At 45.0% G+C, this 23,162-nt stretch overlaps 1 protein-coding gene across 5 annotated transcripts in view; it reads right to left on the reverse strand.

Moving 5' to 3' along the window:
* The window catches only part of TTL (tubulin tyrosine ligase), a 35,699-nt gene extending 15,220 nt beyond the window's left edge, over window positions 1-20,479 (reverse strand). For 3 of the 5 annotated variants that reach the window (XM_032652522.1, XM_032652526.1, XM_032652525.1), the window contains exons 1-5: window positions 20,128-20,479; window positions 16,704-16,782; window positions 9,933-10,165; window positions 939-1,074; window positions 599-718 (exon numbers count right to left, since the gene is read on the reverse strand). In XM_032652522.1, coding sequence (XP_032508413.1) covers window positions 599-718; window positions 939-1,074; window positions 9,933-10,165; window positions 16,704-16,782; window positions 20,128-20,284 — 725 coding nt within the window. In that variant the 5' untranslated portion in view covers window positions 20,285-20,479. Of the gene's footprint in view, window positions 1-598; window positions 719-938; window positions 1,075-9,932; window positions 10,166-16,703; window positions 16,783-18,040; window positions 18,108-20,127 lie in introns of all 5 variants that reach the window. The other 2 variants (XM_032652524.1, XM_032652523.1) reach the window with 2 other exon arrangements.
* Between the last annotated feature and the right edge of the window lie 2,683 nt (window positions 20,480-23,162).

Here is a 23,162-nt window from a genome sequence, read left to right on the forward strand (position 1 = left end):
CTTGATTTTTCTGGGAGGAAACAGAGGAAGGAGGTATGTTCTAAAATTATACGAGGCATGCCATGACAACATTGTAAAGCAACTATACTCCAGAAAAAATTAATAAAAAAAAAATACACAAGGCAAGCCACGCCAGTTAGCCAAGATAGTGGGTTATCACCATAATGAGGTAAAGAAAACATTTCACCATAACTGACAAGGAGACTCTGATCCATTCAAAAGATACAGCATTTCGAAGAGATCTGAGTGGCTTGGTTTTTACGGTTAATCTATGAAACCTCCAGTTGCCATGTTTGCTCTTTTAGTTATCTTAAGAAGACTTTCTGCTGAAGCTGATCTGACAGCACTGGGGCTCGAGAAGCAGCAAGTCAACGTGAAGGCACCTAAGTGACAAAGAGTCCTGGATGGGGAGATGACAGCAAGGTTCAGGGCAAGCTGGGGCAGGGCTTTCAGCTTTTGAAAGCACCATGCAACCTACTTCTCCTTGCAGGCCCTTTGCTCGCAAAGGTAAAGTCCAAACCCCTGAGGTGTGTTCATGAAAACCTTAAAAAGTGGGACACGGATAATAAAGTGAGGACATGCTCTTTGGCAGGATCACCTGATCTGCTGTGACTGTATTAGGTGTTCTATGCATATCTCTCTGCTGCTTTCATAAAGCAAGCCCCACACACTGATATCCTTTCTTTGGATCCACAAGTCATCTTCATTAAAGAGAATACTTAAAAAAAAGAAAATTCATCATCTTAATAACATTTTCTAGAAAGACAAGAGAAAGAGTGAAAGAAAAACAGAAGCTCGGTTCTGTTCAGCTGCACTCAACTTGGGGAACATTAAACGAAGTCCAATACTTCCCTATAATCCATGTCACCCCCCGCATCACACACCGCTGTATTTTTTCCAGATTTGTAAAACAAAAACTCCAGACGCGGAAGCACTACCGGATGTCAAACTTGCGATGACCTGGCTCCAGAAGCAGGGGGCGCTCAAGGTATTTCTGGATCACGTGCACCTGGCCCTGGTTGTCTATGAAATCCAGCAGCTCCGCAGCGTCCGAGGAGATGAGGATGCCTTCACCTAACAGGGCAAAAGCAAACCATAATCAGTCCAGTTCACCCCAAGAGGAAAAGCTCTCTGCAAAGCCAGAAAGGAAATTCTGACAGCAGGTAAAAACCGACAGGAGGCTGTTACTGGCCGACTCGCTTTTCATTCTCCATCCTTTCCCTCCTTCCATCTCTCTCACTCTCCCCTCTCCCCACAAAAGCACCAGGGTTATCCAACCCTCTCTCCATGTAGGATTGTAAACACTGTCATGGCAGGCTCCATGAAATTTCATTTTTATGGATATTCAAAGGGTCTAAGCACCATAAAGGCCGCTCTACTTTTGGTCACTGGCTACCACAGTAAAGGCTGTATGCTGCTTATGGCCAATAAACCGACTGGAAACACTATATCTAGTAGAAACATCAGGTGGTTAGGGCAGAAAGACAAATGTACAAGAACATTCCTGCAGCGTTGTATTAGAAAAAACTGGATACATTCAAAGTGTCCATCAACCTAGAGATTGTCATACCGAGTGAAGGAAGTCAGACTTACTTCAGAGAAAGAGAAATATCATATGATATCGCTTGCATGTGGAATCTAAAGAAATGGTACAAATGAACTTATTTACAAAAAAGAAATAGAGTCACAGATGTATAAAACAATCTTACGGTTACCAGGGGTGAAAGGGCGGGGGGGAGGGATAAATTGGGAGATTGGGATTGACATATACACACCGCTATATATAAAATAGATAATAAGGACCTACTGTATAGCACAGGGAACTCTGCTCAATACTCTGTAATGCCCTATATGGGAAAAGAATCTAAAAAAGAGTGGATATATGTATATGTGTAACTGATTCACTTTGCTGTACACCTGAAACTAACTCAACATTGTAAATCAACTATACTCTAATATAAAGTGTCCATCAATATTAGATAAATGATGCAACAGCTTTGAGATATTTTTTATATCCTACAAAATTCACCCTTGTAAAGTGTAAAATTCAATGGTGTTTAGTATATTCAAGAGGTTTGCAACCATCACTACAATCTAATTTTAGGACATTTTCTTCACCTCCCCCCAAACCCCACACCCACCAAGCAGTTACTCCCCATTCCTTCCTCACACTAGCTCCTGAGGACTACTAACCTACTTTCTGTCTCTATGGGTTTGCCTATTCTAGATGCTTCATATAAATGGAAACACACAATATGGGGCCCCTTCTGGTCTGGCTTCTTTCATTAACACAGCGTTTTTAAGCTTCACCCATGTTATAGCATGTGTCAATATGCCATTCCACCTTCCTATGACTAAATATTCCATAGTATGGATATATCACATTTTGTTCAATCAACTGATGGACATTTGGGTTGTTTCCACTGTTGTTTGGCTCTTTTGTTTTTAATTTTATATTATAGTTGATCTACGACGTTGTGTTAGTTTCAGGTATACAGCAGTTACTCAGTTATACATATACATGTATCTTTGGCTCATGAATAATGCTGCTATGAAGATGTGTACTGTAGTTTTCGTGTGGAAAACATGTTTTCAACATATGACATATGTTTTCAACTCTTTTGGAAATATACCTAGGAGTGGAATTGTTGGTCATATGGTAACTGTTTAACTTTTTAAGGAACTACCAAACTGTTTTCCAAAATAGTTTGGTAATAGCTGTACCATTTTACATTCCCATAAGCAAAGGGCGGCAAGAGCTCCATTTCTTCACATCCTTGCCAACACATGTTGTACTCTGTCTTAACTATAGCCATCCTAGTGGCTGTGAGGGAGGTGGTATGTTATTATGGTTTTGATTTGCATTTCTCTAATGACTTGTAATGTTGAGCATGTTTTCACATGCTTATTGGCTATTTATGTCATTTGTTTGTTTTGAGAAAGGTCTATTTAGATTCTTTGCTCATTTCTTAATGGGTTATTTGTCTTTATTACTGAGTTATAAGAGGTCTTTATACATTCTGGATACTGGTACCTTATATGATTTGCAAATATCTCCTCCAATTCTGAACAGTTCCATTATTGCACAGAATCCTCATATCGCCCTTTCAAAGCCACAAGTACCTCCCCCACCCCACTCCCCGACCCCTGGTAGCCGCTAATCCGTTTTCCATTTCTATAATTTTGTCATTTCAAAAATGTTACATAAATAGAATTATAAAATATGTGATCCCTGGAAGTTGTTTTCTTCACTGATACTCCCCTGGAAATCCATCCAAGGTGTTGTATTTATTAACGGTTCATTCTCCTTTACTACTGGGTAGTATTCTATGGGATCGATCCATCCCACTTTGTTTAATCATTCACTTGTTGAAGGACAGTTGAGTTGTTCCCATTTTGGGCTATTACAAATAAAGCTGTTATGAACAATCATGTACAAGTTTTTTGTGAATGTAAGTTTTCATTTCTCTGGACAAGTGCCCACACGTGTGGAGTTGCTGGGTCATGTAACTTCAGGTTTAGTTTTATAAGAACTTGCCAGACTGTTTTCCAGAGTGGCTCTACCAATTTAAATCCCCACTAGCACTGGGAGGGTGATGTAGTTTCTCCTGACCCTTGCCAGCATGTGCTGTTTTTACTGTTTACTATTTTAGCCATTTTAGGAGTGCAGTGATAGCTCATTGTGGTTTTAATCTGCATTTCCCCAATGGTTAATGATACTGAAAATCTTTTCATTTGCTTATTTTTCATCTGTAGAACCTTTTCAATGGAATACGTTTTCATTGTCTTTTGCCCATTTTCTAATCGGATCCCCCCCTTTTTTTAACTGTTGAGTTTAGAATGTTGTTTGTATATTCTACATAGGAGTCCTTTGTCAGATATAAGGCTTGGAAGTATCTTCTCCCAGTCTGTAGCTTGTCTTTTCATCCTCGTGGTTGGGTCCTTTACAGGACAAAAGTTTTTCATTTTGATAAGGTTCAACTGATCAGTTTTTACTATTATGGATTGTACTTTCAGTATCAAGTTCAAGAATTCTTTGCCTAGCTTTATCTCTTACTGTTTTCTGAAAAATTATAACTTTATATTTTACATTTAAGCCCACAATCCATTTTGAGTTCGGTTTTGTATAAGGGGTGAGGTTTATGTTGAGGTTCATTTTCTTGGTCTGTGGCTATCCACCTGCTCCACCAACATTTGTTGAAAACTCTATCCTTCCTCTATTGAGTTGTTTTTGCACCTCTGTCAAAAATCAGATGGTCATAAATGAGTGGGTACATCTCTGTCCCACTGATTCATATTTCTATCCCCTCCACGAATACCACAGTGTACTGATTATTGTAGCTCTACAATACAGTTTGGGATCAGGGACAGTGTTTCCTCCCACTTTTCTTCTTCAATATTGTGTAAGCTATTCTAGGGCCTGTGCCTTTCCATATGAATTTTAGTAGAAGCTTTATGTTTACACAAGAACCTTGCTGAGGTCTTGACACCAATCACCTAAAGCCTATAGAGCAATTTGGGGTGAAGTGACATCTTTACTGTGTTGAATCTTGCAGTCCATGAACGTGATATGTCTACCTGTTTATTTAGGTCCTCTTTGACTTCTTTCATAGTTGTTTTGTAATTTTCAGCAGATAGGCCCTGTACGAGTTTTGGTAAGTTTATACCTAAGTATCTCATTTTCTTTACGGTGACTGTAACTGGTATTGTATTTTTAACTTTGGCTTCCACATGTTCATTGTTAGTACGAAATGAAAAAGATATGAGTTCACCGTGATTGAATCTGTCTTTGCCCATATGTAAAAGAAACTAATATGAAAAAATAAAAATAATTATGTTAGGAACTGGGTAAGGCTATGGGTAACTTTTCCATTTCCCTTTAATGTTAGGTTTTCTCTAATGATAATACTTTTTAAAAGGAAATGAAATTGGGTCATTTGTAGAGATGTGGATGGACCTAGAGTCTGTCATACAGTGAAGTCAGAAAGAGAAAAACAAATATCGTATATTAACGCATATATGTGGAATCTAGAAAAATGGTACAGATGAACCTATTTGCAGGGCAGGAATAGAAACGCAGACGTAGAGAACAGACATGTGGACCCAGAGGGGCAGGGGAGGATGGAATGAATTGGGAGCTTAGGGTTGACATATACACACTACCATGCGTAAAATAGATAGTGGGAACCTGCTGTATAGCACAGGGAGCTCACTTGGTGCTCTGTGATGACCCAGATGGGTAGAATGGGGTGGGGGGAAGGAGGGAGGTCCAAGAAGGAGGGGATATATGTATACATAGAGCTGATCCACTTCATTGTACAGCAGAAACTAACACAACACTGTAAAGCAATTATACTCCTATTAAAAATATATATATAGGGCTTCCCTAGTGGCGCAGTGGTTAAGAATCTGCCTGCCAATGCAGGGGACATGGGTTCGAGCCCTGGTCTGGGAAGATCCCACATGCCATGGAGCAACTAAGCCTGTGCGCCACAACTACTGAGCCTGCACCCTAGAGCCCATGAGCCACAACTGCTGAGCCCACACGCCTAGAGCCCGTGCTCTGCAACGGGAGAAGGCACTACAATGAGAAGCCCGCGCACTGCAACAAAGAGTAGCCCCCACTCACTGCAACTAGAGAAAGCCTGTGCGCAGCAACGAAGACCCAATGCAGCCAAAAATAGTAAAATAAATAAATTTATTTTTAAAAAGTACCTGTCTCCTTACTTTCTTCCCATTATTTTTCCATCTACTAGCATTAGAGATATTAATTTTCAATAAGAAATAGTCCGTAAGGAAATTGCATTAAGAAAATAAGGTTGGAGCATACAAGATGGGATGTGGCCAGATTGCGGAGAGCAAGGCATAAATAAGTGACAGAGGTAGAAATGCAATTGATTTTTGTGTGTTGATCTCATATCCTGCGACCTTGCTGGACTCACTTTTTGGTTCTAGGACCTCCCACCTACACTTTTTTTTTAAAAAAAATATTTATTTATTTACTTGGCTGCGTCAGGTCTTAGTTGTGGCAATGCGGGATCTTCATTGAGACGTGCAGGATCTTTAGTTGCGGCATGCGGGATCTAGTTCCCTGAACAGGGATCAAACTGGAGCCCCCTGCACTGGGAGCGCGGAGTCTTAGCCACTGGACCACCAGGGAAGTCACCCCCCTACACTTTAGATTTACAGCTCATCTCTACTTGGGTCTCATGCTTTCAGTAAAAATTTTTTTTTTTTTGCGGTATGCCGGCCTCTCACTGTTGTGGCCTCTCCCGTTGCGGAGCACAGGCTCCGGACGCGCAGGCTCAGCGGCCATGGCTCACGGGCCCAGCCGCTCCGCGGCATGTGGGATCCTCCCGGACCGGGGCACGAACCCGTGTCCCCTGCATCGGCAGGTGGACTCTCAACCACTGCGCCACGAGGGAAGCCCTCCAATATATTTTTAATTGAAGTATAGTTGATTTACAATGTTGTGTTAATTTCTGCTGTACAGCAAATTAATTTAACGATTCATCTTTCCTAAAAGCCAACCCTGTTTTCAACTACCCCATTTCTATCACTCCCTCCACCACCTGGTTAGCCTCTTAAACAAGAAACAGCAAATCAACCTGGGAAACATCCCTTCCTCTCTTTTTGGATGAACATAATTCATTCTGTTTCATTTCCCTTAAGAACCACATTCAGATTCCCTGGTTCCTCTTCATTCTCACTTGCCAGTTCTTCAGATCAGACTTCAGTCTCTCCTGCTCCACAGCACCTTGCACACTCTTTTTAGAATAATCATCCTAAAACACCATTTTCCTACGAATGCCCTGAAACTACCCATCATCTTATTTCCTAACATAATTCTTTTCATTTTTTCGTATTACCTTCCTTTATGTAATATGGCAAAGATAGGTTCAATCACAGCAAACTCACCTCATATTCTTTTTTCACTTCGTACAGTCAATATTTTCACTGTCTCTGCATTAACTTCCCAATGCTAGTGGCCAAAGAAATAGCCCATCGTGTGGATTTAAAAATGACACGTTTACTGACTGCTGGACAGTGGGGCTGTTCCTAAATACAATTTTGCTGTTACAGGTAACACAATGGTAAATGTCTTTGCTGTAGATCGCCCTTGTTACTTTTTAACCATCTCCCTGGAGTAAAGTTTCAGGAATGAGATGAGTGAGCCGAAAGCAAAGGAACTCTTTCTGACCCTTGCTGTGTGGTCCTATCGCTGCTTCAAAGGGCTGTGTAGCACCACTGGGAGGGAGCAGTTCACAACAAATTCAGCAACACAACCACTGAAGGCTTTTGTTTTCTTACTTTGTAGATGTAAAATGATACATAAAATCCACACTTATTTTGGAAGTTCTGTACACCAGCGCAGCACGTTTCCATGTGTTTCTTAACTGTTTCTTATACCGTTTGTTTCTATCCTCACTAACTACACCTGGAGGATATCTGTTTATATCCTAAGTTATGAAGCTGGGGTTCTTCTAGGAGCTTCAAGGTCGCACTCACAATGGTTTTTCAGGTTGTTTCCATCTCAGCATTTAGCTAATCTGGAAATAAATACATCATTAGCCTTCTTTCTGACTAGACTATGGGTCCCTGAGGGCAAGAGAACCATGTCCGTCTCATTTATCTCTTTATCTCCCTCCAAACGTTCATTACTTCTCTTATTCATTCATCCATCCCATTCACTCGTTCGCTCAATACATATAGTGAACCTTTGCAGCATGCCAGGTGCTGTCCTGGCCCCAGAGACAGTGCTGAGCACAGATGTGACATGGTCTGCTTGTGCTCTAACAGGATCTCTGTCTGCTGTATTTTGTGTAGACTCTGCAGAATGGCCAAGAACAGAACAGGGAGCAATGCTCCAGGTGACACGTGAAGGTGACTCAGCTCCAAGACGGGGGTGGAGGTGGTGAACAGTGGCTCGATCTGGATATAGGGTGAAGTTAAGCCAACTACACCCAGCATGTAGTAGGCACTAAGTATTTGTTTAACAAGAATAAAAGTCATTCATTCAGCCTAAACAAAGCAAATCCACACCACTTATCTCCTCAACTCCCAAAGCAAAACGTCTTGTTTGGCATTTTATTCTCTCCTTATGACCTCCCTCTGCTGCTGAGAATCACTCTTTATCTTGTGTTGGTGAGGGTCCAGGGACCACCTAGGTGGGATCACCGCCACGACTTGACAGATCCTTCTACCCAGGGCCCCGCCTCACTCATGGTTCCGGCACCAGTCAAGTCCATGACACAAGGACACACGATAGCCTCATAACGGCCATCCTGATTCCAGCCCCGATCCAAAGGAGGAATCTGGAATACTGTGGATGACTATTTCCTCTTTCAGTTCCCCCACTTACTATTAGAACAAAGCTAGGGGACTCTCCTGGAGAAGAAGTCCCAGGAGGGGAGGGAGAAGTCGGTGAGGTACCTGGCTTGTGGCAAGAGTCCAACTCTCCCACTTTCAGGAGATTCCAGGTGATGCCCTCCTGTCTCACGGTTGGTGGAAAAGAAGGTGAGATCCACTGGACCAGGGACAGAAATGAGTACCAATGGCCAGATGGTCTTCCAAGGCAATGAAAGAAGAAGTAAGTTCAAAATGGAGTGGTTTTTAAGAGAGCATATGATGGCAGTTGCAGAGATGGACCGTGTCTATGTGATCACTACATTGGCAGCTGCCTGCATTTTAAGCCTGAGTTGGTATGACATACCTTATGCCTTCCCTGCATTCACTCAACATACAACATTAAGTGCCTATGGGGAGGGTACAGAGATGAACAAGACAGAAAGTCTGTGTTTATATGGAGTGTGCAGGACTATGGGGGAGCTGAACAGATAAACTAATATGTAATAGAGTGCTGGGAAGAGGTTAGTGCAAGGATGGAAAATAAAGCAGGAGAAAGGATAGAAAGCAATGGGCACAGAGGTTATTTTAGATCAGAAAAGCCTCTCTAAAAAAGAAAGCAAAAAAGAAACAAGAAAAGCCTCTCTGACAAGGCAACATCTGAGCTGAGAAATGAAAAATAGTCTATGAAAGCTCATTCCAGGTACAGAGATGAATTTAGAGTATTTCAGGGATGCTAGGCAGGTGTTATGGCTACAGTACAGGGAGCAAGGCCAAGAATAAGAGATGAGATCAGAGACACAGGCAAATATCAAGGGACAGAGACTTCCAGCAGGACTCGAGTCTATTCTAGTTGCCTTGGGAAGCCAGCTGGTAAGTCTTGAGCGGGGAGTAACATGATCACGTTTCTGTTTTTAAAACATCACTCTGTCCAAGAGCAGGAGAGCTGCTGTGAGCAGGTGCTGTAGTTACCCAGAATAGAAAGAAAAGGAGCTTTGGTTTAAGTGAGAACAGTGGGAATGGCAAGGAAAGGTCCATTGCAGACTTTATTTTGAAGGTACAGTTAGCAAGACCTACTGATGCAGTAGGTATAGATTGTAAAGCCAAAGAGGACTCCTGGGTTTGGGGATTGAGAGGCTGGGTGAGAAGTGGAATCATACACTCCATGGGAAGACGGAAAGAGGAGGAGGCTGGGGCGGGTGAAGTTGGGAAGGAAATAAAGAGTTCTGTATCAGACATGTTATGCTGAAACTGCCTGCTGTTGGATGTGGAGCTTAAAGGCAAAGACCTCAGGTCGAGTTTATTCTATTTTCGAGATACTTCTATTTTTTTTTTACTTTACTTCACTTTTTTTTTTTTTTTACTTCACTTTTTTAAAAATTTTATTTTATTCTCTTTTAGTTGATTTGGAGATATACGTTTCTCAGTCACCAGCACGCAGATATTTTAAACTGTGTCATGAAACGAGGTCTCCACCCACGAGGATTCAGATTAGAATAGCCACACGTCTAAAGACATTGTTGGAATCTAACAAAACACAATGGGAACCTACAGGGAAGGGAGAAGCGGCAACAGTGCCGACTCACCTTTGGCTCCGGCTGACGACTTGGCAATCCAAACGTTGCCCTCTCCATCTTCTTTCTTTCTATTATAAGAAGCCAGGAAAAATTCTCTCTCATCTGTCCTTGAGCTCTGGATTGGCGGGTGGATTCCATTCTGAGCTGGAGCAACTGGGGTCTTGAGGTTAGTTGGATAAATCACATAGGACTCGGGGAACCATGCGCAGGACTCAGCCAGTTCTGGGCTGGTCTTGACGAGCCTGACAGATGACAGAGGGTCAGTCTCCCTTCTGAGTACCCTCCGTCCCTCTATTCAGAACAGCCAGTGCTTTGCCCCAGAGCTCTTGAAGGAAGCCGGGCATGACCAGGGCTAGGTCTCCTTTTTATCCCACTCACGGGGCAGACCTCCAAGGCACCACGGGGCAGCTCACAGCTGTTACCCGCGACCTCATAGGCATGCTCCGGTGAATTCAACAGGGGCTTAAAGTCCAGAACTTCAGCTCCTTTTAAAATGCATCTAAGGAAACTTAGCTTGAAGTAATCCTGAACCAACATCTTTTCACCGAACGTGCTGTAGCTGAGCTAGACCCACCCTACAAAAACAAAGTGGAGAACTGAGGAAACCATTTGGATTACTGGCAAAAAATACCACCTTGGCCCAACTCTGGAGAGAAAAGGCTGACACTCAGGAATCGGAATTATCTAAAGACATTTTCGTTCTTCATTTCTTGCTTTTAGTTCAGCCTTGCTTCAGTGACAGAATAAAGGAAGAATCTTTCTAATGGAACCTGGGACCCCAGTGGTCATAACTAAACACACCTCCTGCCCCCCCTCAAAAAAAAAACCCATAATATAATGGAATATAAAGAAAGGCCCTGGGCAGGCACTTAATAAACACAAAGGCTTCACACTGTATCTCCTCTCCAATCAGACCCCTGGGGGGAGGCGCTAGCATCACATTTCACAGATGAGGCACTGGGTCACAGAGAAGTGAATTTCCCAAGATCACAAAGGTAGTAAGAAACAAGCAGAAAAAAAAAAAAAAAAAAAAAAAAAAAAGAAACAAGCAGGATATGAGCCCTGAATCACTCCCATGTCCTAATTCTAAACCTATCCTTGGGAATTCCCTGGTGGCCCATTGGTTAGGACTCCGGGCTCTCACTGCCGAGGGCCCAGGTTCAATCCCTGGTTGGGGAACTAAGATCCCTCAAACCGTGAGGTGCAGCCAAAAAAAAAAGAAAGAAAATAGAAAGAAAAAAACCTACCCTTGCTCCCCAGGAATCAGAGGAGGGAGAAACCTGCCCAAAGACATTCACAGGCCTCCCCTGAGCTGCACTCCCTCTTCTATCTAGAACAGAACTGTTAAAGCCTGGGTTATGATTCATCACCAAAACCCAGCCTCTGAGCCAATGGCAGAAATAATGAAAAGAAACTTTAAACTGAGATTTTTAAATAAAGCTATTTTTACGTTAGAGGCAATGGAATTTAACTTAAAGAACTCAAAGGAACAAAAAAACCAATACATTTCTAACTCACTGACCATTCAGCTCTATCTGCATTGTCCAATACGGCGGCCACTAGCCACGTGGAGTTTCCAAGTGCTTCCGGGCACTTGAAAAGGGGCCAATGCAACTCGGAAACTGAATTTTCCGTTTTGTTTAGTTTTCATTTAAAAGCTGAAGCATTGTAAAATATGTTTCCACCAAGCACAACATTACTGTTTCGGCAGATGACGTTTTCACTTTAACTACCATGGGACCTCAGATGTTGTTGTTAGAGGGTGGCGTGCACGTCAGGCGCGTGTGCTACTTCTGGAATTAGACATAAATGCATCACTGTTCTACTGGGGAACAACAGATGGATTCAGCTCATGTGAATTTTTTTCCAGGCACTGATGAAACATTATAATGTGTTTATTAAGCACACAGCGAAGTTACAGAGATTGCTAGGTAAATCATAGTTGGTAAACAACGTATAATTAGTCTTCTAGTTAAAAAAATGAGGATGGACAAACTTTTAAGTTTAAAACAAAGGCATTCTACTGACACGGAATTGAGTGGGGATGCAGAAGCTAGAACTATGACCAGACAATAAAGAACAAATTCAGTACTAGAAGAAGACGTGTCACAAATCTCCTAACAAATGGCAATTACAATTTGCTGTAGCAGGAAAAATGAAGTTTGCTGTGTAAGGAGACATTTCCAGCAAATACATAATGAATTTGATAGGTGTTTTCCTCTCAATCGTCTAAAGAGAAGCAATGGAATTAGCGGCTGAAATCAGAATTAAAAACTCAACAAAAAAACTTTCAACGTATTTTTCTTAGGATCTGAGCTTGTAACTTTGGTCAGCTATAAAGTGGCTTGGATTCTTACATACACACGCAAAACGAACATCCTTTTAGATGGAAATGTGGTAATAGAAATTATTTTGAGGAAAAGACTAAAAAGATATTTTATAAAAAGTGAACAATCTTTATTAAGCCATCAATAATTGCCCACAAAGCATTTCTAACAATATTAAAGATTGATTCAAACCCGGAAAATTTTGAAATATTTTTCCTTAGCTTTAGATGAGCTGAGTGACATAAGAGATGCTGCCCAATTAATACTTTGTATGTTTTGCCTCAAAAGATTTCCAAATATAGGAAAAAATTATTGTCAAATTGTAGCCTAAAATGTAAACTCGTGGTGAGGGTATTTCCTAATCTTTTACATTTGTCCAAGAAGAATTTCATCTACATGTGAAAAGTCAGCTTCTATCATGACAGACATTACTTCAGCTAGGTTGGGTTAAAATCTGGATTTACTGGGATTTTAATAGACTGACGTTTGCTTTATTGCTTTATTTTGTTGGACCATACGTATTGGAAACATCTGCTTCATTGCATGATACATTTTTTTTTTTTTTTTTTGGGTGGTACGTGGGTTTCCCACTGCTGTGGCCTCTCCCGTTGCAGAGCACAGGCTCCGGACGCGCAGGCTCAGCGGCCATAGCTCACGGGCCCAGCCGCTCTGCGGCATGTGGGATCTTCCTGGACCGGGGCACGAACCCACATCCCCTGCATCGGCAGGCGGACTCTCAACCACTGCGCCATCGGGGAAGCCCGCATGATACATACTGAAAACATTTGCACTCTGTATGGATACAGTTGTTGAAATGGTTCAGTATATGCTTGCAAATACTACAATGGTTCGCAGGTATAGAACCATGAAAGAAACACAAGATGATGAATTTAATGATTCTGTGTTCTTTGCCAATGCTCACTGAGAGATGGAAGGGTTTTACAAGGTTTCCCCGTACTGTAAACTCCAGTTCACATTTTCTTAAAATAAGAGGAATGCTTGTCAAATCGTTCTTTTCATGCAACTATTACCTCATTCAATAATCAAAGATAAAAAATGCAGTGTGGTTTACATTTTTTCACCTATAACCACGCTGCATGTGAACAAGCTAAATTTCAAGCTCCAAGGAAGTTGGAAGAAAAGATCTTACTTATGACGTAGACCAACAGGTGTGAGAATTTATGTTCCAACTTCATAATATAAGCCAATAGTAATTTTACATAGTTTTATGACTCAGTATGCATAAGATTTTCCTTGTCATAGATAACATTATGCAAACTGGCTGCAAAAACTAAAGAAAAATTTGAAGAACACTTTGTTGATAAATTCAGAGTTTCTTTTCAATTTATTCAATACCTCCTCTGAATTCAATATTAATAATACTGAGTTGACACATGAGTTGGTGAATTTACTTAACTTGGACGTAGTTTTAAAAATGATATGCTTTTGCTTCAAAGTCAAATCAATGAACCTGCTTTGTCAATGTACATGTGACTATTAAAGGAAAATTATATTTTGGTATTTTATACAGTTATTGAAAAACTTTTACGTATGTCAGAATGACTTGCGTATGTAAATCTACCTTTTCAACCACACATTTTTATGAAATCTAAACATAGGACTTCCAATGGAAATTTAATATCTGAGCTCAGTTGTGCTATAAATGTAAAACATACACACCAGATTTTGAAGACTCGGAAGAAAAAAAAGAATATATCCCATTAGTTGTTTTTAATGTGAATTACATGACATTTTGGATTTATTTGGTTAAATAAAAATTGCACCGGTTTCTTTGCACTCATTTTAATGGGGCTACTAAGCCATTTAAAATGACACATGTGGCCAGCATTCTATTTCTGTTGGCCAGCGCTGGTCTGTAGAATGCCCTTCATCTGAAGCCCTCATTTCCCGTATAGAACCCAGTCCAGTTTCTACCGGAAATCTCTAGCATTTGTTCCCTTTCCAAAAAAGGCCCATTTGGGAAGCAGCCACAAATGGAGGTTTAGTCGCATCGCACATGAGATGTGAGAAACGCTCACAAGAGGAAAAGAAAGCTCCAATCAGGGCCAGGAGGACAGCCCTTGAGCGCTCTGAGACTATGGCCATGGGGCCCTGATGAATTTCTAAAGCTCCCGGAAGTGACAGGCACTTGCTGTACAGCGTCCAGCATGGAACCCCATCAAGGCCCTGGGAAGCCTCGAGGGATGCCCAGGCACACTGCCCACGGGGCCCATTTGTACAGATGAGAACCGTCCTGGCTCAACACTAACTGCTACGGCCACGGGCAACCTGGCTGTCTTCTCTGACTGCCACCTAAGATGACATTTTTTTAACTTTCTGGAGCTCTTTTGAGCCATACAAACTATGGGAGAGAGACAAAATGACAAAGGTAATCATTCCCTCCTGGAATTACTACGGTCCCTTGCAGGACACCTGAGAGAACGAAGGAAGCTTATGAGAATGATGACAACCCCTAGTCTGCATAAGTCATGTCGTCATTTATAAGGTGCCACGACAGACCACGCCGCGTGCTGCAGAACGGCAAAGGGCATGTGTGATCACCTCCCTCCCCACAGATTCTGAGTGGCAACGTCCAAGGTCACAGAGGTCCGGATACCTATTCAGACCTGCTCACGACTCCAGCTCTGTACTCTCTTCACCCTATTAGAGCTGCCAAGTATGCAAATATAGAGAACATTACTTTTTACAGCACCCTCTGCTTTCTACTTCAAAAACAGAATTCAACCTCTATCTTTAGGGAAAAAAAATCATCATAGAATAAAGAATGAGTAAGCATTTTATAAAAATTTCTAAATGGGGCTTCTCCAGTGGCGCAGTGGTTGAGAACCTGCCTGCAAATGCGGGGGACACGGGTTCGAGCCCTGGTCTGGGAAGATCCCACATGCCGCGGAGCAACTAGGCCCGTGAGCCACAATTACTGAGCCTGCGTGTCTGGAGCCTGTGCTCCGCAACAAGAGAGGCCGCGATAGTGAGAGGCCCGCGCACCGCGATGAAGAGTGGACCCCACCTGCCACAACTAGAGAAAGCCCTCGCACAGAAACGAAGACCCAACACAGCAAAAAATAAATAAATAAATAAAATTAAAAAAAAAATTTTTCTAAATGGACAATCTGGATAAATAATCGTGGGCTACTTCTAGCTCTGCTGAAACAATTGTTTGCACTCTAAATGTGTAAATATGTAAGAAGACTTCAGAAAGCCTCGTTCTCCTTCAGGATAGCTGGTAAATCATGAAAATCCATCACAGGAAGAAGTGGATACATAAGTTAGTGGGGGCAGTGAGTCTGAACAAAAAGGTGGAAATATTCCTACCAGCACTCAAACTAGTAAACAGCTAGAGCCCGGAAAGCTGTGTGACTGGGGAAAAGAGCCTTTGCTTTGGGTCAAGTCTTCTAGTGTCTTCTTACCTAAATGATTGGTTTGGCTACACACACATGTTCGCTAGCCACTGTGGAGGGAATGCTGGAGACCTGATTTTGGGGGCCACACCCACCTTGCATTTATACAGTGTGAACTCTGGCACGCACATTATTCCGGGCCTTTATGTAAAGTAACAACTGATCCTCACAACAACCCTGAGGTAGCTGCTATTATTATCCTCGTTTCACAGAAGAGGAAACTAAGGCATAGCGTCAAACGCTCACTCTGTGTCACCGTGTTACACGCTTTACGTACATCACAACCTCTTTATGAGGGATGCACCGAGGCTTAGAGGGATCAGAAAATTTGCCCAAGCTGCTAAGAGCTGAAATTAAAACCCAAGCTGCTGATCCTAGATCTTAATCACCGTATAAGGCTGCTTCCTTCCACCTTATGACACGGCTCTTTCGGCACGTGGCTGTAAGCCCACTGCCCAGAGATGGGTGGTGCAGTAGACGCCGGTATATTCTGCCCAGGTGTCCCTTCTGAGGGACCCCTGGCTGCCGAGCTTTGGCTGCCAAGGGCTTAGGCGCGCCTCTTCTCCGGGGACCAGCCCGTGCCTAGAAGCGCTGGGGAAGCTGTGTCCCGCCCAAAGCCGGTGGCTGGGCGACGTCAGAGTAGAGAACATGGAGGGGCTGTTCACTGCTGTCCAAGCTCCATGGAGTCAGGCAGAGGCGAGACTTCAGCTAAAACCACCTCCTGGCTTCGTGTCTTCCCCAGATGCCCTGCCCTTGGTTCTGAGCGCGTTTCTCCTGCAAGCCCTCCCCTTACAAATCACTTCCGCCAGAAGCCCTGTCTCAGGCTCTGCTTCTAGGGAGCCTCAACTTAAGGGACAGACAGGCATGTACGGCCAAGTTTGGACTGGGACTAAAAGCGGATCTCTGCTGGCTTTTTAAATCAAAGTGTCTTCTCCCTTTAAAGACGATCTCACACTTTTGCTTAAGTGCTTCAGGATGAAAGCCCAAAAGGTTCAGGTGAAAATTGGAAAACACGGCTCTTAAAGAACACTTACTTCACTAAAGAAGCTTTGCGACACAGTTTGTCAGCTCCCCTGTAGTAATTCACCAACTGCATCAGGCCAGGCTCGTGACCTGTGAAGGGAAGAAGAGGCTCAGAAGGGAAACAGACAATTTCTCGAGTGGGAAATGACAATGTCAGCACCAGCACGCGGGAGGGAGAGCAGGGTCACGCTTAGCTTGTCTTTCTCCCCTTTCGGGACTGGGTGTTGGAAAGGGAGCGATTCAGTTGCCCGGCCCCTCCCTCTACGCCCCTTTGCTCAGCATCTCACTGGCAATTCTCACCCTCCCCAGGGTGGCTATTATGATACCGCCATCATAGGTCTGCCAAAGACCACTGCTGCCTCTGTTTTTTCTTCTTTGGGGGGGAGAGTATTTTCTATTTCGCCTCTCCTGGAGTGCGCTGCACACTTGGCTTAACACATATGGATTTAGTCATCTCTGTACAGTAAGGACTTACACAGTTAGGCTTTTGATGTTGCTACCCTTGCTTTCTACAGTCATCAAGGAAGGTAGGAGAACTACGATCCTGCTGTTCTCAAGCATGTCTCCCTGTGCAAGCTTCTAGGAGGGCCACTAGATGCTCCAAGAGGCCGTGTCTGTAAATTCAGAAGCCCTGAGGATGTTCTGTGTGTCCTCTCACGGGGAAACCCATTTTCAATAGATTGTACTGCATGCCCCCTCCTCTTTAAAATTAGGGCAAAAGGATACAAATAAAAACAAAAGCCTCAATTAAAAAAAATTTTATTATAGTATAGTTGACTTACAATACTGTGTTAGTTTCAGATGTACAGCAAAGTGATTCAGTCATACGTATATATATATATTTCAGATTCTTTTCCATTATAGGTTATCACCAGATATTGAATATAGTTCCCCGTGCTGTACAGTAAATCCTTTCTGTTTATTTTGTATGTCGTAGCGCGCATCTGTTAGTCTCATACTCCTAATTTATCCCTCCCCCCCTTCCCCTTTGGCAACCATAAGTTTGTTTTCTCTGTGTGTGTCTGTTCCTGTTTTGTAAATAAATTAATCTGTACTATTTTTTAGATTCAACATATAAGTGATATCATATATTTATCTTTCTCTGTCTGACTTACTTCACTGAGTACGATAATCTCTATAAAAGCCTCAATTTATGTTTAACAGCTTAACAAAATGCAGTTTTCAGCAACACAAAGTAGAACCCCACAATGGGAGCTTGAACCGAAGATGCCAGAGGTAAGAATAATTCATCTGAGAACAGCATACAATCAAATAAAAAGTTTCAGGCGCTAACTAGCTCTCACCATCTCCCTGGACAGATGGACTGGTTCACACCTGAACTACCCACCTTCACATCACCAAGGCAGCAGCATTCCTTGGCCTTTATCCGCTGGGCCATCTCCTTGGGTTTCGAACTGTGTGAAAGGTAAATATCCTTAACAATGAAGGCATATTATTATAACCATCTGGTTGTGGGATGCTGGTTTTTTTGTTTTGTTTTTCTTTTTTCTTCTTCTTTGTTTTTTAAGATGCTAACCTTTTAAAAAATGTTTATTTTCTTGAAGCATGGGGGGGTTTGGCTGACATTCTTTTTAGAATTTTTCTCTTTTTAAATTTTATATTGGACTATAGTTGAGTTACACTGCTGTGTTAGTTTCTGGTATACAGCAAAGTGATCCGGTTATACATATGTAATGGTTTGCATCTGCTAATCCCAAACTCCCAATCGGATGCTGTTTTCTTTCCCATAAAAAGCAAATGTTCCCTGAGCAGTTGCTGACTTCATGGTACCTGCTTAGGATTTGGACCTTCTAGGACTCTGCTCCTAACCCTAATCCTACACCCTAGTCCTGAGCCCCACAGCAACACCGATCACCCCTGCAAAGAGCCATTTTTTAATTTTAGGATTCCACCTAAGCTCTTTCAGCCGGGCACTGACCAGTCCAAAGAGGAAAGTCAGGCAGGCAGGGGAGCAGACAGAGCAAGGAGGAAATAAACGTTCTCAACTATAAGCAGGTTTTCTTCGTTCAGGGAAGGTATTCTTCTCGCTGAGGGCTTCCTGGGGAGACAGTTTAACAAAAGGGAATCAATCTCCAGGCCCATTCTCTGTATTTGAAGGTTTCTGGGGGTTGGAATCAGCCCTTCCACGGAGTCCCCAACGTACATCATAAATTTGTATAACAATAAAAAGTTGTCCATGGTCTCATTTCAAAGAAAAAATATCAGGAAGACTAGGCTGAAACCCCCTTCATTCCTCAAATCATTACAATTCTACAGGCTCCCACCCAACTGTGCTCTGTCAGCTCACCAAGGGCTAGTCAGTTCCAAATGGCTATTTTCACTCTTTGCCTATTCAACCTCTCCAACCCGCTGACCACACCTATTTCTAAAAACTGTCTCCTCTCCTGGACATACAACTGTTCTCTCTGGGATGCCCTCCAAGGCAGAGATGACTTTTCCTCATTATTTTCTCCCCTTCTATCTTTGGCAGTACGATGGGGTGCCCACCCCAGGGGAATTTTGGCAGGGCCCACGGCGACCCTGAGGTGAGGCTGCAATTCCGGATGACTGTGCAGGGAGGAGAGGCCGTGAGACTATGTGCAGGTCAGTGGGATGTAAATGGCAGTGATCTGCACAACTTCTGGATTACGTCATCTAAAAAGGAGCCGTTGGTCCTCTCCTTCCCCCTGCCTCTTCCTACAGGGGAAGATGTAGGCATGGGGGTGCCAGCTTCAACCGTGTGAATGAAGGGAACTCCCTCGGAGACAGTAGGGCAGAGAAACCTGGGTCACGTAAAATCTGCATTCAATGCGCAAGTGTGAAAACGTGCTCTTTGGTGAAACTAAGGGAATGTCTAAAATCAGACACCCTTCCGCCCTTCCCCGGGCTGGGCTCACTGCTGAAGCTCCCGTTTTCGGAATCCAGAGGTCTTTTCCAAATCCCCTGCCGCTTTATCTGAGCCTTCGGGGAGCTGAATCCTCAGGGTTTTCAACACACTCAAGCTCCCCTCCCGAGCCAACACAGACAGGGCGGAATCCCCCGTGGAGGAAATTTGCAAGATGGTCAGCCGCCGGCTCCGCGGGGCCTCGCCCCGCCCGGCGATCTGCCCAGCCGACCTGCCCGATTTGGGGGCGTCAGGACCGGGGAATCCGAGGAACGCGCGGCATTGGCTCCCCGCTCCCGAGGCCGACGCCCCCGGGGCTGCAGGGCCGGGTCATTGTCAGGAGGCAGCCGCCGTCCCGGGGGCCCGCACCGACACTCCCGCCCCGAATTCGATTTGGGACCCGAGAAGGCATGAAAAACGACGGCCTTGGCCCATTAGGGATGCATTTTTTTATCCGCCCGAGGAACGACAGAGGGGAAGGTTTCTGACCTTAAGACAAAAGCGCTCGTTCTACCGGGAGGAGCGGGAGGGCGCGAAACGGGGAAGCTCACCCAGTCTCCCAAAGGGCAGCCGGTTCCTTTCTCCCAGCATCAGGTTGAACCTGGGGTTGTCCCGTCGCAGCCTCTTCCAGTGGCCGGTGGCGAGCAGCAGCCGGGAGACCTCGGCGTAGACGCTGCTGTTCTCGTCGCGCACCACGAAGGTGTACATGGCGAAGGGCCGCGCGACCGGGCCGCCCCGGCAGCCGCCGCAGGAACCAGCCGGCCAGGCGGCGGCTCAGCGTAGGAACCGCCCGGGCGCCAGCCGGGACCCTGCCCCGCCGACCCCGCCCCGCACGCTCCGGCCGCGCCGCCGCGCCCGGCCCCCGCGCAGCTAGGGTTCCCCTGGCGGCCCGCGCCCGGGTGCCCGCGCGTCGGCCCGAGCGGCGAGCGCAGCCCGGACGCCGCGCCCACCGCCGGCGCAGCCCCGCCTCCGGCCCGTGATTCCGCGCGGCCAGCCCGGCGGCGGGCGGGGGGAGCCTGTGCGCCCGCGGCGCGCCCCGCACCCTCCCCGAGCCGGCTGCCGGCGGCGGAGGGTGCGGGGGCTGGAGGAGGGGCGCGCGGTTTAAGCCGCAGCCTCGGGAGCCGGTCCCCAGAGGGACCGGAGGGTGGGGCAGTCCTCCCGAGCCCAGGGTCACTGCTGGGGGCGGAGGGGGGCGGCGGTGCCAGCGGAAGATCCCTTTCTAGGGGGCTTGCTCCGGTAGCTTCCCACCCACTATTTCAAAGGGACGTTTTATGGAGGAAACCAAAAAGTTCTGCGGCCCCATCCTGTGTCCAAGATGCGCTTCTTTGGCTTTCCTGCTTAAAGACGGCGGAGAACCAGAAGCGTTCCGGTGGCTGTTGGTTTCCCTTTGGGTCGAATGCTCCTTTCACCTGCTGAGACCTCCTGCGTGGCACACAGCCAGGGGGTGACTTCAGATTCCGCCGGGCGCTCGCACACAAGCTCTGGGGAGCCCTGGACTCCGCCCTGCGGTTTACCGGCGTTGGGTCACTCGCTTTCTCTTCGGAGCGATTTCCCCTTTCGAGTGTGTGCGTGGCGGGGTTCTTGAAAGCCCCTTCAGCCCTGATCTCACTCTGACTTCCTTTTAGGAAAAGATTTTTGGTCCATTTGAGGGACAGAGAAAGGACTCTATCAGATTTCCCGTAAACTTCCTACACTTCCGCATAAGATAGCCGCATCAGCCACACGCCTCATATCTTTTACTCTTCTTTAGAGAAAGAGCATCCTGGGACGTCTCCCCGTCCTGCTCTCCCTGTGCTCATGGTGTCTAATTAGCATATCGTAAAGGCGCTCTCCTCTCTCCCATTTTGCCTACGTTCCCAGCGGCCAGTACTCGCTTATTCTATGCCCAAGCCTCCAGCTCGGTAACCGCTGGAGGGAAGCTCGCTCAGAGGAGGAATGCGGCAGACTCAGGAGTGCCGGGTTGGTTACATTTCCTCACCCCCCCCAACCCCGCCCCCAGCACTCAGACATCCAGGAGGAATAAGTGTTGGTAGAGGGCTTCCCTGGTGGCGCAGTGATTGAGAGTCCTCCTGCCAATGCAGGGTACACGGGTTCGTGCCCCGGTCCGGGAAGATCCCACATGCCGCGGGGCGGCTGGGCCCGTGAGCCATGGCCGCTGAGCCTGCGCGTCAGGAGCCTGTGCTCCGCAACGGGAGAGGCCACAACGGTGAGAGGCCCGCATACCGAAAAAAAAAAAAAAAAAAAAAAAAGAGTTGGTAGATAGTCCTCCAGCTTCCTCACCCCTCCAGTGAACGAACCGGCAGGGAGGCATATATCCTACACTCTACTTCGAGATCATCTGCAGAAGCGTTCCCGTTGTCCACAGCTTGTAACCCGCTCATTCACGCACCTTCTCTTGTTGGAGTCCTTCCTTTTCCTGGTTTACTATCCCACGTCTCTTGGGATCACTTCCCAAATAAACTACTTGCTCTCAAATCCCTGTACCAGGGCCACCTTTTTGGGGAACTCAGGCCCAGACATTGTAGCTGCTTCTCTTCACAGCCAGTCATCCCGGAAGTGACACCCACTTTCATCGTGCCCCCCCCACCCCGTCCTCTTCACTCACTCAATCCTCCTGCATCACCCACTCACCCCGGCAAGCTGGCTTCTCTCTCTGCCACTCCGCAGCCACGGATGTCATGAGGAACATCAGCGACCTCTGAATTTCCAAATCCAGTAGTACTTCTCTCCTTTGTCTCACCTACGCTTTGTAGTGAACATCTTTTTTGTTTGTTTTAGTTCTTGTACAGCACCCCTTTTCTTAAGAATAGAATCCATCTTTCCCCTTGGAGTCCATTTTATGTGATTCTGTTGGGATTGACACTGTCCATTCTGGACACAGGAAAATGAATATCTTGGCCCAACAGGACTACTCCACCCCGTTTGCCATTGTGATTGGTAAAACATAGGAGAGTGATCCAAATTTGGCGAATCTGATTCTCTCCGGGATTTTTCTACCTGAGCTATGGAGAAAGACTCTCTTTTTTTCCCCAACTGGAGTTGCTTAGCTGGAAGATTGTGTGGGACAGCATGCAGCTCTCTTGCTATCTTACAGAGGGAACACCCTGTCTGAGAATTCAGCTTCCCATCCTCCTTTGCATTAGGCCTGGCCATGTGGATATATAAATATCTTCATTTACTACATGTAAATGAAGTACTGTGCATTTCTTCCTAGTCTGGACCTTAGAATTTGCACTTGCCTTCTCCTTCTTCTCTTGGAGGCAGGATACACAGTCAATAACAATAGTGGGACAAAACGTTGTAAGACATTTACCAAAACTCATTATATGCTGCGTTATAAGGTAAGCCTCAACAAATTTCAAAGGACTGATATAATTTTGAGTGCTTTCTCTGACTGCAGTGGAATCAAGCTGCTTGGACATCAAGTAAAACCCTTCAATAGCCCATGAGTCAATGAAGAAATCGCAACAGTATGAAAAAAAATTTTTTTAACTGAATGGCGATAAAGATATGGTGTATCAAAACTGGTAGAACACAGACTGAAGCTATGCTTAAATGGAAATTTACATTCTACAGAACATATGTT

The sequence above is a fragment of the Phocoena sinus genome, chromosome 13 (genome assembly GCF_008692025.1).
Source record: "Phocoena sinus isolate mPhoSin1 chromosome 13, mPhoSin1.pri, whole genome shotgun sequence".
Classification (NCBI taxonomy): domain Eukaryota; kingdom Metazoa; phylum Chordata; class Mammalia; order Artiodactyla; family Phocoenidae; genus Phocoena; species Phocoena sinus.